The sequence below is a fragment of the Aspergillus undulatus genome, assembly GCF_047715775.1.
Source record: "Aspergillus undulatus strain CBS 261.88 unplaced genomic scaffold BDV17scaffold_33, whole genome shotgun sequence".
Lineage (NCBI taxonomy): Eukaryota > Fungi > Ascomycota > Eurotiomycetes > Eurotiales > Aspergillaceae > Aspergillus > Aspergillus undulatus.
Window position 1 is genome coordinate 21,432 of NW_027396637.1, and position 23,117 is coordinate 44,548.

General features: G+C 50.3%; 9 protein-coding genes and 1 non-coding gene across 10 annotated transcripts; 4 read left to right on the forward strand and 6 right to left on the reverse strand.

The window, feature by feature from the left end:
- Positions 1 to 134: 134 nt before the first annotated feature.
- Positions 135 to 4,198, forward strand: BDV17DRAFT_123634 (mannose-ethanolamine phosphotransferase GPI13). The gene is made up of 3 exons (XM_073754036.1): positions 135 to 312; positions 385 to 1,032; positions 1,100 to 4,198. The coding sequence occupies exons 2-3, from the start codon at positions 863 to 865 to the stop codon at positions 4,080 to 4,082; spliced, it is 3,153 nt and encodes a 1,050-aa protein (XP_073614291.1). The 5' UTR covers positions 135 to 312; positions 385 to 862; the 3' UTR covers positions 4,083 to 4,198.
- A 599-nt stretch (positions 4,199 to 4,797) lies between these two features.
- On the reverse strand, positions 4,798 to 10,336 carry BDV17DRAFT_123673 (putative GTPase activating protein (Tsc2)). Its single transcript, XM_073754037.1, has 2 exons — positions 9,943 to 10,336; positions 4,798 to 9,826 (listed from the first exon to the last, which is right to left on the reverse strand). The coding sequence occupies exon 2, from the start codon at positions 9,757 to 9,759 to the stop codon at positions 5,056 to 5,058; it is 4,704 nt and encodes a 1,567-aa protein (XP_073614292.1). The 5' UTR covers positions 9,760 to 9,826; positions 9,943 to 10,336; the 3' UTR covers positions 4,798 to 5,055.
- Positions 10,337 to 10,396: 60 nt separating this feature from the next.
- BDV17DRAFT_266294 (putative chromosome segregation protein Cse1) lies at positions 10,397 to 13,877 on the forward strand. Its single transcript, XM_073758259.1, has 7 exons — positions 10,397 to 10,624; positions 10,708 to 11,018; positions 11,072 to 11,242; positions 11,299 to 12,623; positions 12,676 to 13,062; positions 13,116 to 13,295; positions 13,348 to 13,877. The coding sequence occupies exons 1-7, from the start codon at positions 10,555 to 10,557 to the stop codon at positions 13,790 to 13,792; spliced, it is 2,889 nt and encodes a 962-aa protein (XP_073614293.1). The 5' UTR covers positions 10,397 to 10,554; the 3' UTR covers positions 13,793 to 13,877.
- An 18-nt stretch (positions 13,878 to 13,895) lies between these two features.
- BDV17DRAFT_123723 (peptide chain release factor family protein) lies at positions 13,896 to 15,362 on the reverse strand. The gene is made up of 2 exons (XM_073754038.1): positions 14,398 to 15,362; positions 13,896 to 14,297 (listed from the first exon to the last, which is right to left on the reverse strand). Exons 1-2 carry the CDS (start codon positions 14,620 to 14,622, stop codon positions 13,953 to 13,955), a joined length of 570 nt encoding a protein of 189 aa, XP_073614294.1. The 5' UTR covers positions 14,623 to 15,362; the 3' UTR covers positions 13,896 to 13,952.
- A 319-nt stretch (positions 15,363 to 15,681) lies between these two features.
- Positions 15,682 to 16,092, forward strand: BDV17DRAFT_292458 (serine palmitoyltransferase small subunit family protein; the record flags this gene model as incomplete). The annotated part of the gene is made up of 2 exons (XM_073762371.1): positions 15,682 to 15,796; positions 15,851 to 16,092. The coding sequence occupies 2 exons, from the start codon at positions 15,682 to 15,684 to the stop codon at positions 16,090 to 16,092; spliced, it is 357 nt and encodes a 118-aa protein (XP_073614295.1).
- Positions 16,093 to 16,861: 769 nt separating this feature from the next.
- Positions 16,862 to 17,295, reverse strand: BDV17DRAFT_292459 (uncharacterized protein; the record flags this gene model as incomplete). The annotated part of the gene is made up of 2 exons (XM_073762372.1): positions 16,862 to 17,137; positions 17,245 to 17,295. The coding sequence occupies 2 exons, from the start codon at positions 17,293 to 17,295 to the stop codon at positions 16,862 to 16,864; spliced, it is 327 nt and encodes a 108-aa protein (XP_073614296.1).
- Positions 17,296 to 17,729: 434 nt separating this feature from the next.
- Positions 17,730 to 18,978, forward strand: BDV17DRAFT_266299 (dodecenoyl-CoA isomerase). The gene is made up of 2 exons (XM_073758260.1): positions 17,730 to 18,137; positions 18,210 to 18,978. The coding sequence occupies exons 1-2, from the start codon at positions 17,947 to 17,949 to the stop codon at positions 18,844 to 18,846; spliced, it is 828 nt and encodes a 275-aa protein (XP_073614297.1). The 5' UTR covers positions 17,730 to 17,946; the 3' UTR covers positions 18,847 to 18,978.
- Position 18,979: 1 nt separating this feature from the next.
- cdc123 (cell proliferation protein CDC123) lies at positions 18,980 to 20,444 on the reverse strand. The gene is made up of 2 exons (XM_073758261.1): positions 20,293 to 20,444; positions 18,980 to 20,233 (listed from the first exon to the last, which is right to left on the reverse strand). The coding sequence occupies exons 1-2, from the start codon at positions 20,409 to 20,411 to the stop codon at positions 19,111 to 19,113; spliced, it is 1,242 nt and encodes a 413-aa protein (XP_073614298.1). The 5' UTR covers positions 20,412 to 20,444; the 3' UTR covers positions 18,980 to 19,110.
- A 180-nt stretch (positions 20,445 to 20,624) lies between these two features.
- On the reverse strand, positions 20,625 to 20,696 carry BDV17DRAFT_t99. The gene has a single exon. It is a non-coding gene; the product is annotated as a tRNA-Arg (tRNA).
- A 74-nt stretch (positions 20,697 to 20,770) lies between these two features.
- BDV17DRAFT_266301 (acyl-CoA dehydrogenase/oxidase) lies at positions 20,771 to 22,568 on the reverse strand. Its single transcript, XM_073758262.1, has 3 exons — positions 21,894 to 22,568; positions 21,521 to 21,838; positions 20,771 to 21,468 (listed from the first exon to the last, which is right to left on the reverse strand). The coding sequence occupies exons 1-3, from the start codon at positions 22,467 to 22,469 to the stop codon at positions 20,947 to 20,949; spliced, it is 1,416 nt and encodes a 471-aa protein (XP_073614299.1). The 5' UTR covers positions 22,470 to 22,568; the 3' UTR covers positions 20,771 to 20,946.
- Between the last annotated feature and the right edge of the window lie 549 nt (positions 22,569 to 23,117).

The window sequence follows — 23,117 nt, forward strand, 5'->3', positions numbered from 1 at the left end:
ATTTCTCGTGCTCTGTCACTCATGCTCTCCACCCTGCCACGTCCCTAGGGTTGGGGAGAGTTACGTCCTGTTTTTGTTGAAGCCTTGGTCATCGTGTTTTTCGCGGTGGCTTCTCTTCCATTCTTCTGTTACTTACTTTACTACTACCCTTCGCGGTCCCTTTCCCGGTGACTTATCCCTGGATAATGTATGTACTTAGTCATAGCTACACATTGAACGGCCGCCCTGCAGGTGTGAGCCCAGATGAATGTACCTACACGCCTCTAGAGGCACTTTAATCCGCAATTCAATTGCTACTTTATGAATCCATTGGTTCGTGGACTTTCCCTTTCCCCTGACTCCGGGTCAACTATTGGGATGTTCTAAGCAATTCTCCCAGTTTAGAAATGACCCACCCTGCCAGGGCTTTTCGATGATCCGAGCCGCTCCAGCCAATGAGTACGCGCCAATTCCGTAGAGAGAGCTGCCGAAAGCGCCGAGTCCCCCACGTCACGGGCAACTTTTTAAGCTACGTCCACCTGTCCGCTGTCTGCATTCTGCAATTGCGCTGCACCAACCCCTATTCTCCGCAAATCAACTATATCCGGTGTATCAGAAGGAGCTGCGGCCGCGATAATGAGCTTCTCAGTCTGTTAAACCGGAGGTCGACGCCAAGAATCTGCATACAGCTCACAAGGGGAACTCCGCGGGAACAGGAAGGACAAACTTCGACTTTGCCCTCGTTTCGATGACCGCGTCGTTTGGGGGCTCTGAGATTCGCACACCACGAACTGTGATATTTCGGTAGAAATTTGGTCGCGAAACCTGTCCACAACGGATCCGAGATCCCCGAATTGGGCGCACGAAGCCCTGAACAGCAATAATGGATCCGTCAGCGTGGTCCTCGGACCCTCGAAGGGCACAGAAGGCGCTCTCTGGTATGCAGTCTCAACTGGCGAATAAGAACAAGTCGAAGGACAGTTATGTGAAGGAGCTGGAGGTGGAGTTTAAATCTAAGCATCTAAGTTTACTCGGTGTATTCGTCTGGATATTGTGAGCTTTCCGATTGACTGTGGTTGGTATTCCTAGCAAGGAAATCTAATGCCATCTCTTTTGATAGGTTCATACATATTGTTGGCATCTTCTTCTTTACCAAGGGCTTCCTCCTCACTCGAATGGTCCTGGAAAACAAGTCCTCCTGTGATGTTCTTCCTTTCAGCGACTCGCCTCTACTAGAACAGTCGCCGCGCAATGAGTGCTGGCACCAAAAGTCATTCGACAAGGCCATTGTGATAATAATTGACGCTTTGCGCTACGACTTTACCGTTCCGTTTGCACCCACTGCAGAATCCGAAGACCCTCACTTATTCCACGACAACATACCGGTGCTGTACGAGACTGCGATCAATACTCCTCAGAACGCTTTCCTCCTTCCGTTCATTGCGGATCCACCGACTACTACGCTGCAGCGGTTGAAGGGCTTGACTACTGGCACACTCCCCACGTTTGTCGATGCGGGATCCAACTTCGCCGGGACAGCAATTGACGAAGACAACCTCATTGCCCAGCTCCACGCGGCAGGAAAGAGCATTGTTCACCTTGGTGACGACACCTGGCATGCTCTTTTTCCTGGTTATTTCGACGCCAACCTTACGCGGCCGTTCGATTCATTCAACGTATGGGATTTGCATACTGTTGACAACGGTGTTAACGAACACTTGTTTCCTCTCCTGGAACCCCAGAACTACACAAAATGGGATGTGATATTCGGACACTACCTTGGTGTCGATCACGCTGGCCACCGATATGGTCCTAATCATCCCGCCATGGCAGCGAAGCTGAACCAGATGGACCAGGTAATCCGGGACCTCATCTCTAAGATCGACGACAGTACCTTGCTAGTTGTGATGGGTGATCATGGAATGGACTCGAAAGGAGATCACGGCGGCGAATCGGACGATGAGGTTGATGCTGCATTATGGATGTATTCAAAGAAGAAAATATTCGGCCGCACCAGGAAGGAAACCGTTGTGCCACCCAAGTACGCCCGAGAGAGATTTGTTCCGCAGATTGACCTTGTGCCTACTCTCTCGTTGCTGCTCGGCCTTCCCATTCCATTCAATAACCTAGGATCACCGATTGAGGAAGCCTTTGCCGGGCCTAGTGGAAGTGACTGGAGTAATTTAGTCACCGTGAATCGCCTAACTTCCGCACAGATAAAACGGTATCAACAAGAATACGCGAAAACCCGTGGCTCGGATGACGGCGAGGAGTCTCGATCGCTGGAATATTGGGAGATGGCAGAGAAACAATGGCAGGCCCAAAAAGGCAAACTCAGTTCGAAGAGAATGGTTGCAGTGAATGAGGCCTATAAGCAGTACCAAAGGGATACTCTCCAAATTTGCCGGGGACTATGGGCGAGCTTTGATGTGCCAAGCATGATCCAAGGTATCGCAGTTCTCTTTGCAGGCCTTGTTCTACTGGTGTTCTATGCCCGCGGTGTGCGATCTGACCGAACGGAGCTCATGTGTCCTCTTCTCTCGCGCTTGGGGCTGGGAACTGGATTGGGCGCTGCGGCTGGCGCTCTATTGGCCGTTCTTAGTGTGACTGAGATGAAGGTGCTCGAATCAGCGGCTCTCCTGGCGGCCGTCGGAAGCATTATCGGAGCCTCGACTGCGATTTTTGGTAACCCTCAACGCCTGTCATTGCCACTTCCCAACTCCCTCTGGGGCTGGCTTGCTGTCATTTTCACAGTCAGCCAGTCTATCGGCTTTGCATCTAACTCATATACAATCTGGGAAGATGAGATTCTGCTCTTTTTCCTTTGCACATTCGGTGTTCTTGCTGGCGTCTCCTCAATGCGGCAACAAACAACTATGGACCGAGTTCTCGGGGTATATCATTCAATTGTCTTCATCATCCTGGGCAGAATATCGTCTCTGTCTCGCCTTTGCCGCGAAGAACAAATGCCATTCTGTCGCTCGACTTACTATGCATCCAGCACGTCCTCGACGTCCGCTCCTTGGCAACTGGCTATACCTTTCCTCGTGATGCTTATCCTGCCAACAGTCATCAAGGGCTTCTACAATGGATCGAAATCATACGAAGGAGCAGCCAGTCTATGGATTGGCGTCGGTTTCCGCCTCGGACTCTCCGTCACTGCAATCTTCTGGGTGCTCGAAGAAAGCGACGGCAAGGGCTGGCTACCCCTAAGCGAGGAAGCCCTAAAATCAATACGAGTATTCTTAGCCCAGCTTGTCCTCGGCCTCGCCTTCGCCGCCGGCACAACCGCATTCATCTACTCAAAGCCCTGCGTCAGCATCAACGTCGCGCAAAACAACAACTCAGACCCGGAACCGCCCACCAAGCGCGCCGCGCAGACTCCTGCCGCCGACCAACAACTCCCCCGAACAACAGTCACAATCCTCGGCTTCGGCAACGTCCACGGAACCCGCTTCTTCTTCCTCACAATCAACTTCTGCCTCGCCATAACCCTCATGCAAAAGCCCATGGGCCAAGGCACAACAGCCCTCTGCCTCTGGCAAATCCTCTCCCTCCTCGAAATCCTCGACGCGAACGCCCTCGTCACCTCGAACTCCCCCATCGGCCCCATCGTCCTCGCCCTCCTCGGCTCCTTCTACTACTTCAAAACGGGCCACCAGGCAGTCATCTCCTCAGTCCAGTGGGAAACAGCCTTCATCCCACTAACGACAGTCTCATACCCGTGGTCACCACTCCTCGTCATCCTCAATACCTTCGGCGCGCAGATCCTTACCGCCATCGCCGTCCCACTGACAGCCCTCTGGAAACGGCCCCTCCAGCTGCACGACAAGAACTCGACTCCTAAGAAACCGGGCCTCAGGCTCCTTTCTGATGTTGCTCAGGCGGTTACTACATTCATCCTTTACTTCGCGACGATTAATCTTGCGACGACGATGTGGGCCGGCCATCTGAGGCGCCATCTTATGCTCTACCGCATCTTTAGCCCCAGGTGGATGCTTGGGGCGCTTGTCCTGGGTGTTGTTGATGTCGTTATGATTCTGTTCTCGGTTGCTGGGGTGCGCTGGAGTACGCTTAGCGTTGGGGAGATTTTTGGGTGGTAGCCAGTTTGTGACACACTACTACTACCGAGATAAAGGGGGGAGGCAGGCCGTTTCTTACCTTCCTAATGTCAAGCAAGTAAGGAAGGAAGCTTTTTTTCCCCCTCTATTATTGTTCCCTATCCATTTTGATGGCCTACATGCTTATCTATATATAAGACGTTGGCAGTTTCTGTGCATATACTGGTATCATTTTATTCATGCATGGCTTGCAGTGGCTTGGTGACGGGATGGGATGGGATCCCGCCATATCCTCGATGTACATATATCGCGCATTTGCATTTGCATTTGTTTAGTATTTTCTGTTGTATTGCTGTCTAATCGAAATAGAATTCTTAATGAAAAAAAGGACAAAATGAAGATACCAAAATCCAAACATAATCATGTTCGAGGAATTCCATCTGATATTCCGACTCTAGCTGGAGTAGTAGTAAAAGCAGGTAGTGTAGGTACTAGGTAGGACACAATCATCGACCTCATACAGACCGCCCCAATTTTTTGAGATCACGTAGATGTATCACATAAGTGAAAATAAAAGGAAGAAGTCACAGATAAACAGGCAGTAGAGGGGGAATAAGGAATGAAACACCGCTGTCATCAAGTCATATCGAAACAATCAAAACACAAACTTTTCAGTGTCCGTCATTTCCTTCATAAATCAAAATCAACTTTTGAGTCGTATCGTATCGCTCCATCTAGCTTCGCTTTTTTAAAATCCAGCCAACTCCTGTACAGTACGTAGGTATACATTCAAAGTAAAAAAAAAAAATGGGGAGTAACGCGTCAGAACTAAGTCGTAATGTAGCAGGGATCTATTTTGAGTTCACGTCAGAATGTATGCTCGTGATTTTTGTGTGTGATTTGGAGGGTCGATGATGAAGACAGCTGTACGAAGATCGGCAGTAGATGGAGAGGTTGCTGGAGACGGGGCGACGAACGCTGTGGGCACAGCGAAGAAGCTAGCTTCAGACGTCGTTCACCTTGCCCAACGCGCAAAGTCTAGATTCTGAAGAATATTAGAGTTTGCTGTTGCATCCCAATCCGTGGAAAGCTCGGATCTCCCTGCGCTGGTGCGCACAGGTACTTCTTCCGAGAATATGCTCGCTTTAGTGTTGCGCCGTTGAGTCGGATAGGTGACGTCGAGGGTATCCGCAGCCTGAGACTGGGATTCCATCATTCGCTCGCGTAATCTCTTAATCTCGCGCAATCTGTTGCGCCAGGATGAGATATGTTCGCCCTGACTGTTCCAAACGAGGGAAAACACTGAAGCATTCAGTGCTAGAATGCGCACAAACGGTGCAAGGTTTTTGCCAGAAATGATTTTAGGTGACGCAGCAGGCGATATTTCCGGGAACCCGGGCTTGCTCATAACCCTAACGGAGTAGAACATATTTTCAGGTTTAGATGCTCTGTCCCCTTTTGTGAGTCGTGACACAGGGCTGACGACAATGTTAAAAAAGTTGAATTGCGAGGGTATAGTATTGAAGTCGAACGGAGTGTTGGAATGGTTGAAGATGATGTTCACAAAGTCGTTTCCAATGTGACTCTTTTTGAGAACACATGACGGGTCGTTGTCAAAGCTGGTGGGCATCATCGTCGTGACATGGTAAACGATTTCTGTGACACGATCACGCCAGGCGTAGGTGAACTCTCCGTCTGTTTCAGCGTGCAGACCCTGTGTATTGAATCTCGCTTCTCTGAGCGACACCTTGGTGCCAAGGCCCGAAAGGAAGTACTCATAATCGGGGCTGCCAACGGTGTTGGCAAGGATCTCCGCCTCTGTAGTCTGGCCATCGTCAATGTAGATGACGCCAATTTTGTGACCATCAACAATATCGTTACGGTCAAATGTGCTCAGCGCCCGACGTGTCATGTCGTCGTCTGGTAGGGGGATGGGCTGAATTGTGGTCGGTGTCGGGAAAGCTGTCGACGTCAATTGAAGCATGATATGGCTGGGTAAGACATTGGTGCGCATATCATCCGGATGCAGATGAGCATCATGCGTTGCCGGGACCTGATGAGGAAGGACAGGTGCAGTGCGTTGTTGATACATAGCATAAGTTGTTCCCGATGCTTGTCTCTTGGTGATTTGCGTCAAGCCTGAAACGCCAGCGGTCTCTACTGTGACTATGCTCATGCCCACAATCCACGACTTCTTCACAGCTATTCCATCTTCAGGAGATGGCGGAAATGTGGCAAACGGGATGGTCTCGCCCAAGTCTGAAAATGCAGCCCTTTGCATGAGATCAAGGAATACTTGACTCTGCTCTTCCACTGTTTCTTTTCCGTGCTCGTTCGTGAAGATCAATCTGCTCGTTATCCAATTGACAAGTTTTGCTCGATCTTGAAGTTTTAGTGACAAGAACCAAAACACCATCACATGATGTGTCGAAGTATAGATGTATGTAGACATAGGGTCAGGAGCTGGTGGGTCAGATGCCTCGCTGCCAGAAAGACCAGCGTTCTCGCGGACAACGCTGCCCGTTCTTGTAGCACCTTGAGGAGTTCGGGTCGGTGATTCAGAAGGTTTGAGTCTATGCTCTCGCGAAGTCTGCAAAAGCCGGATACATATACCAAAAACCGTGCGAATCTCATCCTCTCGCAAATTGATATAAACTTCAGGCAATCGTGCAAGTAGCGCCAGGAATTCCAGTATGTGAACAGCAAGGTTGGACAGGGTAATGACCTTGGAGATTTTATCGAGAATTCCGTTCAGAGCTTTTGTCACAGACAGTGGTATCTCATGGCAACAGACGGAAAGTGCATGAATACACCCGCGAGAAGTGCCTCCCCAAGAGCCGATGATCCCATTCATGAACGAACGTACGAGTTCATCCTCTTCGCTCTTTGCGAAATGCTCGTGGTAGCTTATTAGCACGCACAGAGAATCAAATATGTAGCCAGCAACGTCAGATTTTTTCACTCCAGTGTTGACCGGTGGCTCACGGAAAGACTCGTTTTTTATCTGGTCGCACAAGATGCTGCGGAGCAGCTTGATCTGAGGAACTGCGCTATCGAAGAGATCTTTGTTCTGAAGCTGAGGTGCGAGATGAGTGAGGACATAGCTATAAATGTCCCAGTTGGTTTCACGCTGAAGCAACATGATGATCGATTCAAGCCAAACGTTCGCTTTTAATGCGATTGTTTGAGTAAATTTCTCGGGATCTTGTTCACTTGAGGCGTTTGGCGTCGCATGGGCATATAAGAACGGACTGGATCCGTCTGGAGGCTCTTCAGGCAGAACTTGCGGGTCGGTATATGCCCATATAGGATGAGACAGCTTCGGTAGACGCTGGGAATAATAGCTTGCGCTGCGCCCTGTAGACCTGGATAGCGCACTGGACGATATCGCACGGTTTGGATGTTTTCTTTGGGGTACCGATAGGCCAAAATCATTGTCTGCAATATTGTCGCTGGCTGCATCTTCCAATTCATTCGATAAAGATCCGGTGTCAACATTGCGGCCGGATACACTCATTCTAAAGTCATCCTCTGGAACCGATATAACAATGATAGAGCCCGAGGAATCGCATCGGAGCCTAAAAAGCATCTTGAGCGAGGTCAAGCGAGCGTCCAGAGGCCGATCAGGAGACTCTGCTATCCTCAAAAGTGCTTCATAGATCGTCACTGCCTTGGCTGCTGATAGGTTCAGTGCCCTCAAGAACATTTTCACCAGACCCATAGTGCAGACGTTGGCTAGAGAGACTTCTAGCGTGAAACTCGACGAGCGACTCTCCGGGGATGACACTGGAAGAGACTCGGGTTGCGCTATGTTCACATCTTTAGTCATTGGCGAACTGATGGTACTTATCAGAGATTCGAAGATAGTATCATCACAGGAGGGAACGATGTTGTCGACGATGAAAGATATCAGTGATTCCAGAAACGGCATGTTATCCTCATCACTGAAGGTCTCTAGCATGAGTTTCATGAGACACTCTTTGTGAAAAAGGACCAAAGACTCGTAGCTCGTAAAAGCCTCCTTTAAAGTTTCCAGAGCCGCGATTCGAATTTCAGCTGGCTTACTACGGTCGCGGATGAAACACTTAATCACTTGTTGGCAAGTTTGAACCCATCCTGATGTTTGAGGACCGCATAGCTTCTCAGCCCTCATTGTGTTAAGGATCAGCTCGGCCTGTGTTGGCTCAATGTGCTGGCAAACGTTAGATAGAAAGTTCGTAATTTCCACGATCTGCTGGCTGTTCAGACTGTCCCAGAGGGATCCCACGGCGGATGCGATTTGTACGATGTTGGCCAAGATGTTTGGTTTGATATCATCGATGACACTGCCCCTCGACTGCGGGGATTCAGGGCTGAGAGTGGGGTTAGGAGCGGCAGCTCCAGATTCTTCAACAATTCTGGCAGAGCAGAGATTCAAGACCTTGACAAACCCTGTCCAATTTTGTGTCAGAGTTACTTGGGCAAATTCTCCGTCCAGTGTGTTCAAACAGAGTTCCAGAATGTCCGCTTCTAATCGACCATCGTTCTTTTTGACGACTATTTGAAGAGAGTCCATCAAAGCTTCGAACTGAAGTTGCACTATGCCATCCTGGCCATACGCGCGAATAAGGTCGGCGAAAACGAAAACGGCGCCACGTAACACGTTGAGGTTTTGACTGTGTTCCCCAGTTGACTCTAGCAAGAACGAATGGAGCGTGTCCACCATTTCAAATTTTCTCCTTGACTTTGCCAAATTGCGAACAGCCCTTGCCGTAGGGCCAGAGAGGTTTTTCACGGAGGCATGGATACTACATAGTAGTTCAAGCATAGGTGCAAAGCTTCCGTCAGGGACATCTCCGTACAAAATTACTGCATCGATTACAGCCAAAGACTGCTTGATGTCAGCAGCAACACTCGTCTTCCTGCAAACGATGAAGACTTGATCCAGCAGCTCCTGAACCTCGTCGCTCTCTGGTTGTTTTCGCTGTAGTGTGATGAGGTCAACCGCGAATTGTAAAAGATCATCCAGTACAGAATCGTATTCAAGGCCATTCAATTTGCCAGGTTTGGCTTTTCTCGCCTTCGCCCTCGCCGAGGAGATGACTTCGTAAAGCGGAACGATGAATGAGGATATCAGTGGCAGGAGAGACGAAGTAGAGAATTCCAAACGCCTGCCATGATCTGACAACGCTATCAGTGATTGCGCCCGAGCTGGGATAACATCAGATTCTGACGAGGAGGAAATGATCTCAAAGACGGTGCGCCGCGCTGCAGGAGAAAGATCCTGGCGACATGCCAGTGCCACTAGCAGCAAGGAGCCGCTGCGTCGAGCCTCGGAAGATCCCGCATTGTGTATCAAATGAGAGCCGGCTTCCCAAAGTCCAAGAGCTTGTTCCAAGGAGTAATATTGAAATGATTTAACCACTTGCTCCGCTTCGTCACAGGCATGGTTCAGATTTTGTTTTTGCGCCAACGCCTTAACGGATGCATCAAATTCCCGCGTCCCCGAAGCATCCGAAGAGCTAGACACGACACTTCCACGATGCATTGAGTCAATCCCTATTGCGCTCCAACCACTTGTCTGTCCATCCGTGTGCTGGTAGAAAGGATCACTGCTATCGGATAATGACGCGGCGGAAGATGGCTTCGTCCGGGAAGCGCTTAATGACCTCAAGACGCCTGCAAAGCTAGATGTTGAGTACTTAGAACGTAGTGAGAATGTAGCATCGTCAGGAGGCATGCGTCCCAGCGGATGCGAAAGGGTATATAGGTAGACGTCGATTTGAGTCAAAGGATTATATAAGAAGCTGGATGAGAGCGGCTTGATTAGCGATAAGGGCTTCTAAATAGCGTCATGAGAGACGCGATTTATCTATAGCCATCCAAAGACTCTTGGTAAGCCATATAACCCATTCAGACGTACCATGGACAGAGTTAAGGAGCGGCCTCCAGCATCAAGTGGGTGAACGATGACGAAGAGCAGCAGGCTTGAATCCCAATGCTAAGAGATAAGAGCCGCAGTACCTAAGAGTGGCTGTGTCGAAAAACCGGTACATGAAGAAAGGAAAGACGTTGCTCCAGATAGATAGAGGAGGACTGGGTGCCTTAAAAAAACCAAGATCTTTGTAGAAGTAGCACTCATCCAGACGCCAGACGAGGAAAGAACGAGATGGTATGGTCAGGCTCATGAAGCTCCGCTAAAGAGCGTTTCCCCCTCCGAGCACTGACCAGCTGGCCGGTGATCTGGCGGGCGGAGAACCGGAAAAGTTTGATTCCGTGGAAGTCACCTGACGGCAGAATCACCCCGCGGACCTGCTCTCACCGCCTGGAAATAATTCCAAAGCAACCGCCAAACAAACTGCCTGTCCAGGAATGAGCTTGTCTCTGGCTCATTTTTGTTGTTGAGCACATCTGCGAGGAGAATCCGCCGAAGAACATTCATCAATACACCTTATCCGCATATATTCCGAAACCTAACTCTCTTCCATAACCCCCCCCTCTTTGCATCTCCTAGTACATATTTCCCCTCCAAACAATGGCTGAGGGTCTTGGGGCTGTTGCCCAGCTCCTCGAGGCGAGCTTGGATCCCAGACAAAATAAGCAAGGTAAGAAACCATGGTATATTCAGGCGCAACTCCAGAGGTGCATTTATGTTGGTTTTTAAGGAGCGGTCGTTAACATTCAATAGCCGAACTCGCTCTTCGTCAACAAGAGAGCAACCCGAACTTCTCCATATCGCTTCTTCAGATCACGGCATCCGGGACTTATCCATACAATACTCGTCTTGCCAGTGCCTTATTTTTCAAAAACTTCATCAAAAGAAACTGGACCGATGAGGACGGAAACTACAAGCTTCCACAGGAAGTGGTTGGGACGATTAAACAAGAGCTCATCAACTTGATGATTTCCGTACCGCAGGGTATTCAGACGCAGTTGGGAGAGGCTGTCAGTGTGATTGCCGACAGTGACTTCTGGGAGCGCTGGGATACGCTTGTCAATGTAAGTTTGATAGCTTAATCCAACCCCTCGTCGTCAAGACACTGACTTTCTAGGATCTTGTCTCAAAACTCCAACCCGATAACCCCCCGGCCAACATCGGCGTCCTTCAAGTCGCGCACTCTATCTTCAAGAGATGGAGACCGCTGTTCCGATCGGATGAGCTATATATAGAAATCAATCACGTTCTCGAGAGATTTGGCAACCCGTTCTTGACTCTGTTTCAGGTGCGCTCCCTATGACCACAAGCCGAGCCTGCTGATCAACTAATCATGTCGTGCAGGGACTGGATACCTACCTCGAAGCGAACAAGTCAAACAAAGAACAACTAACCCAAGGATTCACGCAGCTCAATCTGATGATCAAGCTGATGTACGATCTTTCTTGCCATGATCTTCCTCCAATGTTTGAAGAGAACATGAGCGGGATAGCACAGCTCCTACTCAAGTACTTGACATACGATAACCAACTTCTTCACACGGATGACGACGCCGAATCCGGCCAACTAGAATTCACCCGGGCCGGGATCTTCGAGGTTCTAACACTCTACGTGCAGAAATACGCGGACGAGTTCCAGCAGTACATCCAACAATTCGTGGAGAGCTCTTGGAACTTCCTCACCACGATTGGACAAGAAACAAAGTATGATATCCTCGTTAGCCGGGCATTAAAGTTCTTGACTTCGATCGCCGGAATGCCCCAACATGCACAGGTCTTCCAAGCAGAAGGCACACTTGCCCAAGTCATTGAAAAGGTCATCTTGCCAAATGTCAGCCTTCGTGAGTCGGATGAAGAATTGTTCGAGGATGAACCGATTGAGTTCATCCGCCGGGACCTAGAGGGTTCGGACAGCGATACAAGACGGCGTGCCGCTACAGATTTCTTGAAGCAACTGAACAACAACTTCGAGGCGTCAGTTACGAAGGCAGTGTTCCAATACATCGAGCACTACCTGAGCGAGCACGGAAAGTCTCCACAGTTGAACTGGAAGGCCAAAGATACTGCAACCTATCTCTTCATCGCGATCGCAGCCAAGGGTGTTGCAACCGCCAGTCACGGAGTCACAGCCACCAACAGCCTCATCAGCGTTACGGATTACTTCCAGAAACACCTTGCCGCAGACTTGGTTTCTGGAGAAGGGGTACATCCGATTCTCAAGGTTGATGCTATCAAATATCTATACCTCTTCCGCAGCATCGTGACAAAGGAGCAGTGGCAAGAAGTGCTTCCCTTGTTGGTGAACCACCTTGCTTCTTCCAACTTTGTCGTCTACACATACGCCGCGATTGCAGTTGAGCGAGTACTGTACTTCACTGATAACCAAGGACAGCCCACCATCTCACCAGACACGATCAAACCTCTTGCAAAGGACCTACTGGAGCATATCTTCTCTCTGATCCAGAAGGACCCAGCCCCTCAAAAAGTACAAGAGAACGAGTTCATCATGAAATGTGCCATGAGAGTCCTGATTGTGATCAAGGAGGCTGTGGTTCCCATTACAGATAACGTGCTAAAACATCTGATCAACATCACTAAGGTGATCAGTGAGAACCCAAGCAACCCGAGGTTTTACTACTATCACTTTGAGACAATGGGGGCGTTTATCCGGTAAGTTTTGACGTTTGAAAAATGACCCTGCGCTGTTTACTGACAGCAGCAGGTTCGCTGCTCCTTCGAATCCCGACAAGCTTGAACAAGCTCTTTACCCCCCTTTCTCCTCCATCCTGCAGGGTGATGTACAGGAATTTGTCCCATACATCTTCCAGCTTTTCGCTGCCCTCCTTGAAGCTAACCCGTCAGGAACATTACCAGCCTATTACCAGAGCCTAATTGCTCCTATCCTTGCACCGCAGGTGTGGGAGTCCAAGGGTAATATTCCTGCCCTTGTGCGACTTCTATCATCCATCATTGCTCGGGGCTCGCAGCACATTGCGGAGAACAACCAGCTTATCAACACGCTTGGTATCTTCCAGAAGCTGTTGTCCTCCAGGACTAATGAAAGCTACGGGTTCGATCTTTTGGAATCTGTGATCGAACACTTCCCATCGTATGTTAACTTATACAAATTAGCTTAATTCACCGTGCTGACATCGCCTCCAGTGCCACGCTTGAACCGTTCTTTGGTGATATCATGCAGATCATTCTTACTCGCCTTCAGAATCACAAAACCGAGAGTCTTACGCTCCGGTTCGTGCGGTTCTACCACTTCATGTGCGCCAACGATGCCAAGGGCTACAGCGCAGATTTCGTTATCCAAGTCATCGATAAAGTGCAAGAGGGGTAAGTTTGGCTTTACCTTAATTTTTCCCAATCAGACGCTGACTGCCATCAGTCTCTACGTTCAATTATATCTGAACGTCATCCTTCCGGAATCACAAAAGCTTGCGCGCCCGCTGGACCGCAAGACCGCTGTACTATCGTTCACTAAGACGCTGGCTAACTCCGAGGCCTTCGCCAACAAGTACAAGAAGGGATGGGGTTTCACATGCGAAGCTCTCCTCAAGCTCTTGGAGCTTCCTCCACTGCCTGCTAGCAAGGACGACATCATTGCAGAGCATGATGTTGAAGATATGGCGTTTGGTGTTGGATTCACAGCTCTTGTCACAGTGCGGCCGCAGGTCAGAGATCCCTGGCCGGACACGGGAGCGGATCTTAAGGCCTGGGTTGGGAAATACCTGAAAGAGGCAGACCAGAAGCTCGGCGGGGGGATCTCCGGATTTGCCCAGGAGCGATTAGGTGACCAGGCCAAGGCGGTGCTCAGCAGTTATATTGCGTGAGATGTAGTTTCGAGATAGGAGACCAGAATACCATGGACGCCCCTCTATTATAGGGCAAATATTTAAGTGATGCCATTATGTGTATCATAATCTATTTATATACGTTGTTATACCCCGTAGTGAACCCTCCGAGGATACAAGTAGGCAGTCCCCCTATGACCTAGGTAAATCTATCAGTTACTTTCGTCCTTTCCGCAGCATCACTCTCACCATCCCCCTTCAACTCTCCCGCCTCTTCCTCCGCCTCCGCCTCAGCCCCTGCACCCTTCCCCTCAAGCTCGCGATACTTCCTCCGACTCTTCTTCGCTTTACTCGCCTTCTTCTTCCGCTCCCGCTCCGCCTTAAGCGCCACGCGACTTTGGTCCCCCTTCAAGAACTGCTCAACTTTATCGGCGAGGATCTGGCGCGCGTATTTCTCGTTCTGAGAGCGGGAGCGCGTCGCTTGGCATTTTACGACTATGTTTGTTGGTTTGTGGATTAGTTGCACAGCGGAGTTGGTTTTGTTCTGTGGATTTTTGAAAGAGTTAGCATTCTGCAGTGGTCCAGACGGATAGAAAAGAGCAACAGGCCGGGGAGAAGCGAATGGAGGGATAGGATATATATACAATTTTTTGACCTCCCGGGCCGGTGCCCTTGAGGTAGGATAAGGTTATGTCGGCATCGTCGAGCTTTATCCGCGGAGGGAGGGGTTTCTCGGAGAGGGTTGGGGAGGCGGAGATGGTTCGTCTGAGACTGGGGGTTGAGATGCGAAAGCCGATGGGCAAGAGAGACTGGAGCTTGGTAGTGATCTTGAGGTTGGAGAGGACTCGTAGGGGACGGAGTCCGAGCATGATCGAAAAAGTTATCGAGGCATTGGGCGCGGTTTATGGCCGGGAGTGTAGTAAATTGGCAGTCTACTCCGCGGAGGTCATACAAGCAAAAGGTCGCTGCCCCAAGCTGCTGATGTGGGGAGGAGCGTTGGATTTGGTTGGGCAGTTGAAGCAGCTCAAACCATTCTTATCTGATAACCTACAGGAGATCTGCCGGGCGCAAGATATATGTCTTATGCCTTATGTATGCGACTTTTGACACTGGAAAAACTTCTTGCATCGTCGCGTATGGTTTCTCCTAACCTGTCTACCCCGAGTCCCTCATTGAGCAGCTTTGTTCTGTTTGGCTTTTGAGTCTGTTGAGTTTTTGACGGCGCCAAGGCCGTGTTTTACGTGTGCTGACATGGGAGTGAAACCAGCAATTGGTCTCCCAAGAAGTCAGAATTAATGGATACTGGCAAGTGAACGAATACGAGAGGAGATTGAAATCAGAAGAGAGATAGCAGAGTAACTTGCGCCTTCCGTTGCTAGTGCCAATCCCTTTTGACAGGACCCTGAAGTGGACCTTGTCCTCCTCAACCACTGGCACGCAACGCCGGTGATTCCAATCTCGCCCTAGACTAGGAGATATTCTTAGCAGATTCTTTGCCGCTGGCCAGATATTACTATTCTTCCAGAGTTCCTATCCACTATTGTTAAAGCCTCCGATTCCCCCTTTGTTTTACTCTCTGCCTATTTTTCCTCATCCTAAAACTCCTAATCCTTCAGATTCGCCTACCCGCATCCGCAGTTTGAACAGACAACTGTCGACGCGCAAGCCTTCTCGAATTCACCTCATCGTCCTGTGTTCCTTCAGACGACCGGATCTTATTCTCACACGATCGATTATATTATGGTGTCGACTCGAGCGCACAATTGACCTCCTCGCCCGACATTGCACCTAGTGAACGAGATTCACTTGCGCAATCTGTCACTTTAACCTCCGGAACGCCCATTCCTTGAACCACAACCTCAGTCAAGAACCCATCTCGTTACAACGTTTGCTTCTTTGGACAACACAGATCGAAGTAGCCTGACAGAATGACGCTTCTTTGGATCGCAGCCGCCTTTATCCGCTGGGTTCGCCTGAAAATCTACCAGTATGAGGTGACTTTCGCTGTATACATGCTTACTCCTACGGAGAAATTCATCTTCAGTACGCACCGCTTTTCGCAATCTCCTAGTGACATCGACTGACTTGCGCGACTAGATTCCATCATCCTCACCCTCCTCTCCATGATCCTTACAGCTATCTACGTCTACCTACCCGATCACATCCGAACGATATACGGCCACCTATACTACTACTGGGTCGGCGAACGCCCATTCTCAACCAGCATTGCAGCAATCAGTACAGCTTTTCGTGACAGCGGCACTCAGACCCTGGAAGTAATGTACGAAACGGCTCAAAATTCGGCAGCGACAGCAGCAGCAGCAGTTCCTGAGCTGTAGCGCTTGATAAATGTTTTCTTCTCTTCGAGTCATTATTTTTCGGGATATTGTTTTCTTGTTGTCGGTAGCGAGGAAAATCGAGCCACTTATTCTCATGATACAATGGGCGACTTTCCCATTTATCTTCTTCATTAGTTCTTCGTTTGCCTCCCCGATTCCCGTACCCCTAATGTGCTCCGCATCATTTGCATGTTTCCGTCTTAGGCCCACAATGGCCTGCTCGGCTTCATTCCATATGATACTGGCGTTGAGAGATGCTTCTTCAAAGGCGTTGAGAAGCTGCACAAACGGCGTTCGTGTCTAGGCGTTTCGGTTACGTTTCCGTTAGCATTGTGGCATTTTGTTAGATCAACGGGCAGAATGCTTTCTTATCATTGTTCACTAGGGCTCGAGATTGTCAAATTCTACGAATATGCAGGGCCCAGCCAGGAACGTTTGGCTCACTCTTGGCGAATTTGTCGCGCCTTCAGTAACCAGTCTGGAGAAAATTCATGAATCTCTAATGATATGAACTGAGATGTAATAAAATCAACCAGCAAAATTCCCCGAACTCCACAATGCTCAGAGAAGAGTGTTATACAACAGGCAAATGTTCAATACTGTACAGATATGGTAAAGACACCAAAAACTCCCACCCGGATATATTGTATAAAAAACATCAAAAGTCAGCGGGTTCCACTCTGCGCAACACAGAACAATCCCCATTCGGCCCAGCTTTTCCCCAAGTCCCAACCAATCTAATCCAATTCATCCTCAATATCACCGCCCTCTACTCCGAACTTGCCTGAGCCTGCCCCTGCTCCGCCGCCTGCTGCCTCGCCAACTCAGCCGCCAATTCCCGCTCCCTCGCAGCCTCCCTCCTCTCCCTTCTAACAGCATCAACCATCCGCATGCGCGAGAGCTCCTTGTCGATATCCTCCTTGTCCAATGGGATCTTGTGCGATTGTTCGGTTGTAGGCCAGAAGCCGGGGACGCTGAAACGCTCGTCGAGGTTCGTGCCGAAATAGTACATCCAGCCGATGGGGAAGATTACGTACATGCCGAACTTGATTGCAAGAGGTTAGTTAGTTGGTTAGTTTATGGAGGGTTGGTGGTGGAGAGATTCAATTAAGACTGGGTGGGATTGGAGCGGATGAGGGAGGAAAGCCGTACCTTGAAGATCTCGAGGTTTCCCCCTTGGAGCCTGCGGAGAATGGCGGACATGATGTGTGTGTGGTGTTGTGGAATGAAGTTCAAGGTATTCGACGATGGTACGGTACGGCACGGCGGCGAGTCGACGGAGGCGAAGATCGACTCAAGCGGACGGAGAGGTCGTATTGCTAAAATGCTTGTTCTCTGCGCCTCCCTCTCACGACTGTGATTGACCGGCGTTTGCTTCTCGGGATTGTAAGTTCGTTTCCAGTCCTAATCGATGGTCCGATCTCGAATCCGAAGCTCCTCCGACAATCTTCAGAGAGTGGCGCGGGCGCGGGCCAATCAGGCGGGCCGTTTAATAAAGTCACGTGAGGTACATTTGCGGGCGGAGAGTAGCACGGTCACGTGCGAAGTCCTGTAGGCTGGCGACGTGATGAGTAATCAGCATGAATTGAGCCTCGGCTGCCCTGTCGGTCCGTCGGCCAATTCCCCGCAGAGCCACGGCTCTGGACTTCTGGAGTAGTGTCCCAGAGAAAGGATGCTCGGTACTTGATTGTTTTATAATAATTCCAAGCGCTGCTAGATTGTTCTCACCGCTTGCTTACTCTCCAGACTTGATATACCCCAACCTACCTCCAACCCCGACTCCAAATCCAGAATACCCCGTATCGGCTCGATAGATAAGACATCGCAAGATAAGAGAACAAAAGACGAGCAAATATGGCCTCCGAACAAGACATCACCCTAACCTACAAAGACCGCGTCGCGATCATCACCCTCAACCAACCCAAGAAGCTCAACGCCCTCAGCGGAGACCACTACTACCTGCTCGGCGAGCGCCTCCGCGAAGTCGACAAGCGCGATGATATTACCATCACCGTCCTCACTGGCACTGGGCGGTTCTTTTCAGCGTACGCCTACTGCCCCCCGCTCTCGCCCTCACATTCAATGAGTTTAAGTCGCTGATGATAATGTTTGTTTAGGGGCGCAGACGTAACCTCCGTCCGCCCCGGCGCCGGCCTCGGCACAAACGTGCGCCGCGACCTCCTCCGCAGCTTCGTCGTCAACAACATCGACATCACACATACCTTCTCGCACCACTCGAAGATCCTAGTCGCCGCCTTGAACGGCCCAGCCGTCGGTCTCTCCGCTGCCCTCGTCGCCCTAGCAGACTTCGTCTACGCCGCACCGCACACATTCATCCTAACCCCCTTCTCATCCCTCGGCCTCGTCGCGGAGGGCGGCGCAAGCGCCGCATTCGTCGAACGCCTGGGAATCGCAAAGGCCAACGAAGCTCTTATTCAGAGTAAGCGTATAACAATCGACGAGCTAGTGAGCGCGGGTTTCGTGAATAAGGTTCTCAAGGCGCCGAGCGGGAAGAATGATGACTCGGATGGGTTTCTGGCTGAGGTGCTGAAGGAGGTTGATGAGCGGATGGGGCCGCATTTGAGTCAGAGTTCGCTGTTACGGATCAAGGAGTTGATTCGCCGGCCCGGGAGGGAGGTTATGGATCGTCAGAACACGATTGAGGCGTTTGGTGGATTGCAGAGGTTTTTGGCGGGGATTCCGCAGGAGGAGTTTAGGAAGTTGGCGGCGGGGGAGAAGAGGCATAAGCTTTAGACCATGGTGCTTTTGCTTAAGCATTGAATGCTTTGTTCTACATGTAATAATTTCAAAGGTGGTTTACGCCAAGATATGGCAAGCCTCGTCGCAGTAACGTGGAATTTCATTCAATTGTAAAACAAAAGTACCGACTTTTCCACCGCTACCAAAAGAACAAAAACGCCATCTAACAGACTCCGGTCTCAATGCTATCGTGCAATCTCATATCCAATTCCGTAACGATGTAGTCTCATGCGTACGTACGAATTGAGCTACTGATACTCACTCCGTATCCGACTCCTGCTCCTGCCTCGCAAGAATATCCTGCCACTGTCCCAAGAACTCACTCATCCCACCGGGTCCCGTAAGCGAAGCATCAACAACCTCCTTGGGCAATTTATGCGCAGAGTACTGCGGCGTCGTGAACGCGTAAGCTTCGGGATCGTCGCGCTTCACGAGTCGGAATTCAGGTAGTAATGGGGCGTCGTCTTCGTTGGTCTCGGTCTCGTTTTCGGCGTCTTCTGGATCGGATTCTAACTCCTCGTTTTCGGCTTCAATCACCGAGATTGGTCCGTTCGTGTTGAGTGATAGGCGAACGAATTGTTCTTCCGCGCTGTCGTCTTCCTCCTGAATCCCGACTGGGTCTTTCATCCGTAAAATCTCAAGCCAACTGAAGAGGAGCGGATCCGTCCGTTGAGCCCACGGGTTGATATCAATTAGCCAGACACGCTGGTGTGGCGCGGGAATGTAGACGTCAAAGACGAAGCTCGAGTCAGGAAATGAGTCCTTCAGCTTCTCATCGAAGAACGACTGAATCCGGGATCGTAGCATATCGCGCATCGGGAACAGAAAGTCGAAGTGGTTCTGGTCGCGCTGGCAGATACATAGTAAAATCCGATTGCGCACGAAACACCGGAACTCGAGCGACGGGTTGAAGTTGACGTATTGCCGGAGGACGAGGGAGTATTTCACCTCTGGCGGGCTGGGGGTCGGCGTGGGCGAGTACGAAGTATCGGGCACGCAGTGGTCAAATGGGTGTTCAAGGTCATGGGTGATAAAGTCGCTGCTTTTGAGGAGGAGGTAGATATCATTTGGGGTGCGGCACTGGGTATCGTTTGTTGCGGCCATCCAGGTGGCGTCCTTGGGAGCGCTCCAGTTTAGTTTCGGCGTGACTTTGCCATTGAGTTCGGCGATTGTGGACTTGACTTGTTCGTGGATCTCTGGCCATTCTTTTGAGGGGTCGGGTTCTTCTTCGGCGTCGGGGTCGTCTGAGAAGTCGTCGACGTCGTCATCGTCGTTTGGCGGGGTACTTTCTGGAGGGAGGACGATGCCGTCGGCGTGGAGGTAGGAGACAAAGGCGGGTGTCAAAGGGATAATTCGGGACTTTGGCGTGAGCGCGCGATATCTGTAATAACGAGATCAATGATGTGTTCCGCAGATTCGAGTAGTCGCAAGAATGCTTACTTTGGTTGCCAGTAGTCGTAGGAGCAATGTAGGATATGCGAGTACGTTACGGGAGGAAAAGGCAGTCGCTGAAGCGGCTCGGTTGAGGAGCCGGTCGCTTCAGACTCCATGAGAGGCATGTTCACCGGTCGAGTCCAAAAAATACGTTGATAAGAGTGTGGTCGTGTTTGTCCGATCGAGAAATTTCCAGCTCTATGACTCTATGGATCGACCTGGTGCCGCTTTTACAGTTTTATCTCCGCAAATCCCGTCCACGGCGGGGCTCGAGTCGAATTCTGATTCTGAGAGAACACCCCACCATGATTCAACTCTCCAAAAAAAAAAAAAAGCTATGACCGACGCAGGGGTCGAACCTGCAATCTCTTGATTCGTAGTCAAGCGCCTTGCCATTGGGCCAGCCGGCCTTGTTGTTGAAGTGCCTCAATCTTAATACATCTATAAGTCAGCCAAAAATCCGCACCCAGTATCGATATCTCCTCAATGCTCAACGTTGAGCGTATCGTTTCTCAGAGCCGGCTGCAGCGTGACCTTTGCCTGTCGCTCGATGTCTTGCTCGTTGCTGGTAGAGTTCGACAATGAACTATCACTAGAAAGAATGCGGTTTATATGACAACACGAAAAGCAGGGCCATAATACATAATGACAAATATTTATTTACAGCTTTGATGCCGTGCCACTGCGTCGATCAAGCTGCAGCACGTCCCTCTGCTCAAGCCCGTACAGACTCAGCAGGGCTTGCGTCTTCTGCTTCTGTGCTTCAATTCTGCCCAGCAACACCTTACCACGCTTATTCTCATTGCGACCCAGTTGCAAGATATGCACTTCATCGGGGCCATCAACGATTCTCATTGTTCGCGCTCCAGAGTACATACCGGCTAGCGGAGTATCCTGCGACACTCCACCGGCTCCATATGCCTGGATTGCGCGGTCGATGACCTCGGTGAGCACAGCGGGAACCTGCACCTTAACTTCGGCGATCTCCTTGAGCGCATACTTGGCGTCTCCTTGGTCAATCATTATAGCAGCATTGAGGACTGCCAGGCGAGCGGCGTCGATCTCAATGCGCGACCTGGCAATGCGTTCCAGCATGATTCCGTGCTCGCTGAGCTGTTTGCCAAAGGGCTTCTTGCGAGGGTCGTTGACTCGTGCCAGGAAGTATTCGAGGGCTTTCTCTGCCTAGAGGGGAAGTCAGCGAGTGAACGCTCGATTACGAACAGGAAGAACCTACCGCACCCACTGATCTCATTGCATGATGAATTCGACCAGGTCCGAGGCGGCCTTGAACTACTTCGAAACCGCGGCCCTCGCCCAAGATAATGTTGCTCTTATGGACGCGCACATTATCAAAGAATACATGTCCATGTCCATGGGGAGCATCATCATACCCCAGCACTGAAAGCATGCGCTTGATGGTAATGCCTGGAGTATCAGAAGGCACTGCAATCACGGTCTGCTGCTTGTACTTGTCGGCATTCGTTGGGTCTGACTTGCCCATGACGAGAAAGACCTTTGTTCGGACATCGCCAGTACCACTTGCCCACCATTTCTATCCACTGCCTTTAGCAACAGGAAAAGCAATATACAGGGAAGCAGAGCAGTACCTGTCCATTGAGCACAAAGTAGTCCCCATCCCGCGTCATGCGCAGCTCAATATTCGTCGCATCACTACTCGCAATCTGCGGCTCGGTCATCAAAAACCCCGAACGAATCTCCCCATCCAATAATGGCCTCAACCACTGCCTCTTCTGCTTCTCGGTCCCATGCTTTGCGAAAACCTCCATATTCCCCGTATCCGGTGCCGCGCAGTTAGTCGCCTCGCTGGCAGTCGCACTGCGCCCAAGGTACTCCGCCATAAGGCCATACTCCAGGTTACTGAATCCAGCACCTTCCTTGAAGTGGTTCTTAGGCAGGAACATGTTCCATAGACCGAGCTTTTTGGCCTTGCTCTTTAGGTCTTCGATGATTGGTGGGTGGGTGTTGAAGCGCTCCTCTGTTGTGTAGCCGAGCTGTTGCTGGTAGACGGCATCGGCTGGGATGCATTCTTCCTCGACGAACTTCTCAACGAGATCCAGGGTCTCTTTAGCACGGGGGCTGACAAATGGACGTGCTATTGCTGGGATGCGTTGTGACGCTGAGGTGTAGCCTTTCGGGCTGTTGGCCAGACAGGATAATGACATTGTGAATATATATTTTCTAGTAAGGGTAATGTAAAGCAGAATTAGTGGAAGGCTCGAATGAAGAACACAGCTGAGATTGTGCAAGAAAGGCCACTAGATAAATAAAGGAAGATGACACAATGCCTGGAGAAGTGAGTTTATTTCTCGCTGTTGTTGCCGGCTTCTCCTCTCGCAGCCCGTCATAGAGAACCGACTGCCGAGGTGCAAATGGCACCATGCCGCCCTCCTCGACCGTGTCCTTAGTCAAGTATCCCTTTTAATTGAAAATTTACCCAATAGCTCGCTCAAGCAACCACCAAGGTGTAGCTGGCTAGTTGATGCATGCATACTGTAGTCATCTTGGTTTGCCAGACTCCAAGTGATCCATGCTGTCTAGGCGGGGCTCTCTCATAACCCTATTTTCTGGACATGCCCCGAAGCAGACAGTCAAAGCTCACACCCACAACCATCCTGTCATAGACCGTGAAGGCCCAGAAGACTCAGATAAATAGATATGAATATTAAACTCATGCTTTTGATCGCGATGCTGGCGATGTCTTTCGGTGTATAGCCACACATAAAAGCGGCGCCAAATTGAGCCAAATGCGGAAAGGTGGATTTTGTCCTGATACGGAATAGTCTCAGCTGTCGGAGTCCTGCCTCAGGCTC

Bases quoted from the DNA above. Each gene is read 5' to 3' on its own strand.
- BDV17DRAFT_123634 (XM_073754036.1), top strand. From the start codon at position 863: ATGGATCCGTCAGCGTGGTCCTCGGACCCTCGAAGGGCACAGAAGGCG. The intron at 1,033-1,099 runs GTGAGCTTTCCG...CTCTTTTGATAG, and splicing joins GGTGTATTCGTCTGGATATT to GTTCATACATATTGTTGGCA.
- BDV17DRAFT_266294 (XM_073758259.1), top strand. From the start codon at position 10,555: ATGGCTGAGGGTCTTGGGGCTGTTGCCCAGCTCCTCGAGGCGAGCTTG. The intron at 10,625-10,707 runs GTAAGAAACCAT...AACATTCAATAG, and splicing joins TCCCAGACAAAATAAGCAAG to CCGAACTCGCTCTTCGTCAA. The intron at 11,243-11,298 runs GTGCGCTCCCTA...CATGTCGTGCAG, and splicing joins CGTTCTTGACTCTGTTTCAG to GGACTGGATACCTACCTCGA.
- BDV17DRAFT_266299 (XM_073758260.1), top strand. From the start codon at position 17,947: ATGGCCTCCGAACAAGACATCACCCTAACCTACAAAGACCGCGTCGCG. The intron at 18,138-18,209 runs GTACGCCTACTG...ATGTTTGTTTAG, and splicing joins ACTGGGCGGTTCTTTTCAGC to GGGCGCAGACGTAACCTCCG.
- BDV17DRAFT_123723 (XM_073754038.1), bottom strand. From the start codon at position 14,622: ATGCTCGGACTCCGTCCCCTACGAGTCCTCTCCAACCTCAAGATCACT. The intron at 14,298-14,397 runs GTATATATATCC...AAAAATCCACAG, and splicing joins GCCCGGGAGGTCAAAAAATT to AACAAAACCAACTCCGCTGT.
- cdc123 (XM_073758261.1), bottom strand. From the start codon at position 20,411: ATGCCTCTCATGGAGTCTGAAGCGACCGGCTCCTCAACCGAGCCGCTT. The intron at 20,234-20,292 runs GTAAGCATTCTT...TCGTTATTACAG, and splicing joins TACGACTACTGGCAACCAAA to ATATCGCGCGCTCACGCCAA.
- BDV17DRAFT_266301 (XM_073758262.1), bottom strand. From the start codon at position 22,469: ATGTCATTATCCTGTCTGGCCAACAGCCCGAAAGGCTACACCTCAGCG. The intron at 21,839-21,893 runs GTACTGCTCTGC...GGCAGTGGATAG, and splicing joins ACTTTGTGCTCAATGGACAG to AAATGGTGGGCAAGTGGTAC. The intron at 21,469-21,520 runs GTAGGTTCTTCC...CTTCCCCTCTAG, and splicing joins CAATGAGATCAGTGGGTGCG to GCAGAGAAAGCCCTCGAATA.
- BDV17DRAFT_123673 (XM_073754037.1), bottom strand. From the start codon at position 9,759: ATGCCTCCTGACGATGCTACATTCTCACTACGTTCTAAGTACTCAACA.